Source organism: Eufriesea mexicana, unplaced genomic scaffold, assembly GCF_001483705.2.
Source record: "Eufriesea mexicana isolate 0111107269 unplaced genomic scaffold, ASM148370v2 scaffold2566, whole genome shotgun sequence".
Lineage (NCBI taxonomy): Eukaryota > Metazoa > Arthropoda > Insecta > Hymenoptera > Apidae > Eufriesea > Eufriesea mexicana.
The window spans coordinates 137883-145814 of record NW_016910631.1 but is presented as its reverse complement, the minus strand read 5'-3'; the positions used below and the strand labels follow the sequence as shown (position 1 = coordinate 145814).

Below are 7932 nucleotides of genomic sequence, written 5' to 3'. Positions count from 1 at the left end.
CATCGGTGCGTAAGACTGGCATTGTCAAGGGTTAAATTATCAATGACAATTAATATATTGTAAAAATTTAATTCCCTCTGCTAAAGTAAATCTTTACACTTCCGTGGCTTTTTCCGACTGATCGTCTCTTGATGATCGCCTTTTTGCCTTTCTGGCATTCCCCACCTCATTATCTTCCGTTTATAATTTGTATATTTGTGCATTGGCTGTGCCATTCTCACAGTCCAAACGACAAAGTGAAACAAAGTAATCTTCTGCTCATACTCTTCGGTATACTTGAGCGCTCGGCATCAAATGCTCACTTGCTGCCGCCTGAGCGGAAAGTATAGTAAAATCGGCGCCGCACCCAACGTGTTAATCGATATTTTGGTAATAACTGTTGAAAATAAGATACGTCTTAACGTATTTACAAATATCAATCTCTTAGGAGAAATAGATGTCTATCAACTATGCGCCGAAAGGGTTCCGGAAACGCGTGAAGTGATTATTTCACGCGTTAGATAAGAATTAGGGGACCAGGACAAGCTGCAATCGCATACCCTTCCTCTTCACTCTAGTTTGGACTCTTTATGCTTAACAGTCGAAATACATTTGATATACCCTCCTTAGGACAGAATAAAGATAATTGTAGAATAAAGATAGTTATTTCTTTCTACCCATAATCCCAATAATAACTTTGCGAATTATTTTAGTAATAATTTTATTACTATATAATTATAGTACTATATAACTATACTATAAATAAATAATAAAGTACTAAATAATATATACTATACTACACTGTATATACTATACTAAATAATAATACATACTAAATAAAATATACTATATAATTTTATTAATAATTATTTTAGTAAAAATTATCTTTTTAATGATAATTTTAATCAATATTTTGATAACAACTGTCAGAACTATTTTAGTAATAATTGTAATAATTTTAATAAATAATAATCTGAATAATGATTTTAAATATTACGTGTGTATCGTGATTTAGAAAAGGAAACAAATTATTGGTATAAAACTCAATGAAGACTCCTAACAGTGAACTACAGTGTCCAAAGTCTCCTTTGTCACGAAATATTTCATCGATAAAAGAAATACACTTTCCTCTACAATTTCTCAAAGTATACGAAAAGAAACTCGATTCCATTCTGCAGAGTGAAAAGATATTTCAGATAAATTAACTAGGAAAAGTGACATATTCCTCTACGAGCTACAACACCAGCTCGTTCACGTAATTGAAACCATTATTATCTCATAGGATTATACCTAAAGCAAGATTTATTTTTGACCTTTCGTCAGATAGAAGATCGGAATGAAACGTTTGTGCGGAAGCATCGTGTGTCTTACATAATGTTGTGTAACCGACCACATGGCAGCGAAAGCAGCACAGTTTTTACTTAGCACTAACGGGAAGTTGTAATGGCTGTTGATACTAATAGAACAACTACCGTAAACGTATTTGAACGTTGTATGCACAAGCAGGAAAAATTTCAGCTGCACGATGAAAGTAGATACGTAAAATGACTATTAACCAATTATCGAGAACTTTCAATTTTTAGAATTTGGAAAATTCATTTGCATTTTTTCATTTGAACATTTTCTAATTTTTTGATATTTAACGTCTTGGCTACTGTGGGCGCATATACGCGCTCAAAAAATTTGCTTTTGTGACACGGAAGGCGTATATAAGCGCTCAACACAGTTTGCTTTTCTGACACGGAGGACGCATCTCTATCCAAAATTTTGCCGTTCTCGGCGAACATTGTAAATTAATTACTACCCGTGTGGTAGGACCGGTGCGTTTCAAAGTCAGCCGTAGTCAAAGAGTTAACGCCTTATACTATAATAAAATAGTATTGCACATTTTCTACCATGTACACGTAGCTTTACGAAGGGTATCGAGAAAACAAGGGGTCGAAGATGCAAAGCCTAGGTCAGTCGGGAAAACTGAGTGACGTGTCAGACCCTTGGTATGATCATATTTGGTCATGTTAAGGAAAGCCTCGGAAAGCGTGTGCATGGGGGAAAGAAATATAAAGGAAGCCAGGACCGATTAGAGAACAGTTAATATCTAATTGGAACAGTTGTTGTTGAGTTAAGTTAAGAATCTAAGTCGAACGAAGTTATAATATTGTAATACTGTGTTGAGTGTTGCAGTAAGCTGTGAAATAATTCATAACTTTAATGTCACGACACTTGAATCGGACTAAAATTATATTTGACGTATTTTAACGTGTGCAAAATTTGTATAAATCCTAAAAATTTGGATAATTTTGTTGCGAATAAAATTATACAGTGGCGAATTAAAATTAAATCATTTTAAAATGCACAGTTTCTCCTAATTAAATCATAATGTTAGGGGTTAGAGAATACGTAGTTACATTTGTAAAAATTCAAAGTTTTTAAATGTAGAAATTATATTTAATGCATATAAATTACAGAATATTCTTTTTCAAAAGTAGTAAAGTACCGATACCTTGAGTTTTTCAAAATTTACTCACTTTTAAGGAATGCAGAATTTTGAAAAGCTTGATGAAAATGTGGTATTGAACTTAAATACCGAAAAATGATAAAAGAGTGTTCATTTTCACTTTCGTAGGTTCAATTCTTTGAAAATTTAATACAATTTAAAAATATATTGGATTCTTTTATTTTAGATTTATAGCCGAACAACTAGACGTCCCATCGTCCGAAAAAATTTTTCGAAAACTACTATAAAATGTGGCAATTATGCTTTTAAATTTATACCAGTAATAAGCAAAATTTGTATGAGAGATTTATAATAAAATATCGAAAACTACAGATGATCATCTTATTTAATTTGATATCAAAAAAGTCTTACAAATATATCTTCTGTGCCTTTCAATTAAAATTTAATGTTCAATTGACCACTTATTGTTAGCATAGAATTTAATCGACGACTTCGTGAGTCGGAAGTGCTTATTTAATCTTGTTACTAATTAACCGAGAGAAACCTTCGATAAAGTAATACCTTATTATCTTTTTTCTTTTATAGTATTTCGAAAACGCACATTTTATTATTTACAATTAATCGTTTTCGTTACATCAAACATAAGTTTGTGTCTGACAAAAATTATTGAAATACAAGGAAAGCATGAAATAGTAGAAAATGCTATTTAAGTAACAAAGGGTAAATACATTTTAGACAAATTATTATAATAAAAAATCGTATGATTGAAATTAATAAAAATATAATAAAAACATAATATAATATTAAAAAGAAAATAATGAAAATGTGAAAGTATAAAATATAATAAAAATATAACAATATAAAAATAATAACAGAAATATATAATACATTTTATACATTGATAATAAATGGTATAAAAAGATATATGATATATAATAAAAAATAATTAATAAAATTTGTTCCGTCATTATGCATTTCGCCATAAAAAGAATTTCAGTAAAAAGTAAATTTGAAATTCATTATAATTTACCATATTATTAATTATAATATTTTTTAATTTTGAAACAGTCTAACTTACAAACAAAATAATCCTGAATTTCAATAAAAGAAAATAATGCCAATGTAGAAATATAAAATATAATAAAAATATAACAATATAAAAATAATGAAAAATATATATAATATATCTTATATATTGATAATAAATAATAAATAACAAATTAATAATTAATAATAGATGGTATAAAGAAATATATAATGATATATAATAAAAAATAATTAATGAAATTTGTCCCTGAATAATGCATTTCATCATAAAAAGAATTTTAGCAAAAAATAAATTAGAAATTCATTACAATTTACTATACGATTGACTATAACATTCCTCAATTTTGAAACGGTTTAGGTTACAAGCAAAATAACACCGAATTTCAATAAAAACCAATAAAAATGACAAGAAATATGTAAAATCATTTCCGATTCTAAAGAGAAATTCTGGATCAAAATATTCATCACGTATGAGACACGTTATCCCAAACTGACAAACTGAGAGGTTAAAGAGGAACATAATTGCATGGTGTTAACGTATACACCAATTAAAAAAAAATTAAGCTTTATCAAATTATACAATATTCTTTAAATTATTTAGATTAGATTACCTTAAAATCTGCATTCGATAACATTTTCGTCCATCTATCGGCCTTTAATTTCCTCGAATACGTGAGATAATTAAACATATATTCTAACCGTGGGTCCTCCTCCTTTTTCTCATCGTCCTTCTTGTCAGCCATTTTTACAAAATTTATCCACTAGCTTAATTCCAACATATTTTATTATCGTCTATCTGTTCCTCGTTGCACGTTTACACAAAGAAATGACTATTTGTATGACAGGGGAATTTCGATATTTTCAGAGATATCTTTTGTGAACTGTTCTTCAATCTGGAATAAATTCACACTGACTGAGAATTGAAAATCTTAACGTCAAAATTGAAACGTAATCGAGTAATCGTCCGATTCGCTTAAAACACAAAATTTCAAATACTTTGTCTCAATACTAATAATATTAATATTGTCGTTAGAATTAGAACTTGTAATATGTACCTAAATATAGCATACATATATAAATAATAATAATTAAAGTCACGATTAAAATTAATTACTTCATAATAATAATAGTAATAATAACAATAATAATAATAATAATAATAGTAACTACAACAACAACAATAATCATAATAATAGTAATAATAAGTTAAACATGATTTGCAATTAATTTTACTTCGTAACTACAATTATTATTATCATTCTACTATTATTTTAATTTTGGCTTTATAATAATAAATAATAATTAAATAATAATTATAACAATAAAGTTAAAATTAAAATAACAGTAAAAGTAGAATAATAATTGGAATTACAATTAATGGCTGATGGATACTAATCATTTATGATAATAATGAAAATTGACAATGACCAAAAGTAACAAGTAAAACTATTGCTTGTCGATATTGATTACACATAATTAAAAGCAATTTCCGTCATTTGCCATAGTTATTCATAATTGCAAAAATTTTAATTATTTTTAACAATTATTCGTAATGAAAGCGAGGAAAAAAGTTGGAATTCTTCGATCACGGCATTTTTCGCAGAATTTCTTTTTAAATTTAACAATTGCGTCGCACGTGAATAAGGATCAAAATTTTACGAATGATTTTTTCCTCGATGAAATTTTTAAAATAACTCTTATTTTTGGTCTCTGGCAGTTCAGGTGTCGGAACTGCCTTTGAGTCCACTAGCAGACGAATCCCCCTGCATGAGGAAGAAACAGTATTTGCTTTATATAGACTGGTATCTCTGCCTACCAATTTGTATACCAACGAAGTTAGGTAATCGGTTTAGTGGAAGATTAAGTAATCGAATTCTTCTGCCGTTCGCTAACAAGGAAGCATCCTTGGGTTCACCAGGCTGAACCCTTTCCAAATCAATAATTACCAGACTACATGCGATAGAGGCTTTTCATTAAACCCTTTTTCCATAGCTGATTTCTTTTACATCAAACCAAGGTTTCCCATTGAAAGGTGACAATTTCGTACATTGTTTCAATTCGATTGAATTTTAAATTGAATTAATTAAAAAAAGTAATCATAATACATTTAGAGAAATTAAGTTCAATTTGGTAAAAAAGTTTTTACTATCGTTTTATCTAGCTTTTTTAAAATAATTTTGAATAATAACTCTTTTAGCAATTAGGAAATTATGTTTCATTTACTATCTTTATCGTTACAGGAAAAGATACGATTATCAAGAACTCTCGGAAATGTGAAATAACGAGTCCATTATGACTTTATTTAACAGAAAAGATACGATTGTGTGACTTTGTGACGAGTTAAAAACGAATGAGCTAAATTCGACGAATATAATATCGTAAGAACATCACCGTAGTCTTTTTCATCCTCGTGTTTAAGGCAGGACAGTTTGAAATTTTGGAAAACTCGATTTTTTTGTCTTAAATAGTAGTCTGAAGTTTTAAAAATAATATACTAAAGGTACCATCCTTTAACTCTTTGGGGCACGCTTGGATTAAAAGTGACCCACCTTTTTGATGCACCGTAATGCATGGTGGGACATTTTTAGTTCCACCTCGAAATATTGCAATAGCTGCATGCGCGTAGGTTTATATTTCGTCTTATTTACATAAAGCAGTTGGTAATACCTTCGACAAATGTTATAAATGTATTCGATTGTGTTGGCAACATTCAACATGCCAGTACAGGTTCATCAATTGTTACAAGCAGTTTATTGCGACAATTTTTTTTTCCTGATTTCATATAAAAAATCGTAAAAGTAAATTAATTTTTATAAAAGTTAGTTCTACACCAATTTTGTTTCGTTTAAAACGCAACAAAATTTCTATATAACGTGGGTCTATTTTATTATCTGAAATCTTGTGCCGCAGAGAGTTAAAGCAAATTATTTTTGGATGTAAGGAGGCCAAAATTGATTCGCGATCTTGCGTGCTGTAACGCATTGGTACATATATGACGATTTGACGTGACAATCTATTAGCATTGAACCGATTCTATAGATAGTGATGTTAGAAAAGTCGAGGAATCGACATTATATATTTGTATTATATTATTTTTGGTCTGTTTTGTATAGATTGACCTAAAATTAAAACGAAATTTTGATAATATTATTTAGCATTTAAGTCCAAAAAAAGTTTATTTAGCGCCATTACAAACGCGAAAATTGCTGTTTATATTGCTGCTGATATGTACAATAAAGGCTTCTCCAGTGTCTTATGAAATATGAGCACCATGAATTTAATTACGAGACCAATAACTGCTGCACTATGCAAAACACTCGACGAAAGAATGATTAAAACACCTAATAGACGATCAATTAACCAGTTAGCTGTGATTGACGACTATACTCGTCATGGAGAAGCGTCAAGATTTTTTGTCACGACGAGCATACTCGTCATGCGTAAAAACTAGTGACCATTGGCTATTTAAATTGTAATTTTTGTGAAAAATAAAACATATTCTCAAATTTCAAGACGTTTAGAATATTTTTAGGCCAGGCCGGAATAAAACAAACAAATAAAAAGTATGAATAATTTGAGATGAACTCATGCGTCTCCGTATGCACCGGCTGAAACAGCTTATCAGTTCGCATAACGAATTTATTTATGCGCGATGATAACGTTTTTTAGATGTCAGCGTAAAAGGGGCAAAAGCAAAAGTCGGAAAGCTGATTTATGATAGGGTTCCTTCAGGGATGGTCCGCCACGGGACAAACGCGTGACGCTGACCAGGCGCTGAGTCCATTGATGGCTGCTGGCCCGAAATTACCTAGCTATTTTTTGACGGTCACTAAAATTCATAGATATCCATAAAAACTAACCAATAAGAGAATAGATGTTAACCAAATAAGTAAATATTAGTAATAAAATTGTCAATTTTATAAAATAAACTCGTCTTTTTGATTCAATATTTTAACAGTGGCACTTACTCTGTGATTGACGAGTATACTCGTCATCGCTCGATTTTCGCGACAGATATAGGTGCGCGCTCTCAAAGGGGGCGCCACAGCTAACTGGTTAAAAACTGTAAAAAAGGTCGAATTGCACATAGATTCAGTATATCAGCCGTGCAATAGACTAAAGTCGAAGCAAAGGGTCATATATACGAGGTAGCTATGACTGATTAACGAAAAATTAAAGACTATGTTTCTGAAAACGTGTGCAAGTTATCTCGAGATCTAATCGACCAATTGCTATGAAATTTTACACACGTCTTTATTATAACATTTATTAGGCATCGACGTTCGATTTTGTTTTAAATGTTAATAATTTCAAAAGTTATTAACAAAAACAACGAAATTTTTCAAAAAAAATTTGGTAGATCAACTATAAATAGCTGCCATTTTGTTAATTTTTAAAAAAATTGAAATATTCGAACGTCAATGCCTGGAGAATATGTTATAGTTTCAAGT

General features: G+C 29.9%; 1 protein-coding gene across 1 annotated transcript in view; it reads right to left on the bottom strand.

Annotated features, from left to right (window-relative positions):
- LOC108550230 (dynein beta chain, ciliary) overlaps positions 1 to 4224 on the bottom strand; it is a 194535-nt gene extending 190311 nt beyond the window's left edge. The window contains 1 exon segment of the mRNA XM_017903927.1: positions 4093 to 4224. Within this exon segment, the coding sequence (XP_017759416.1) occupies positions 4093 to 4224 (132 nt within the window).
- Between the last annotated feature and the right edge of the window lie 3708 nt (positions 4225 to 7932).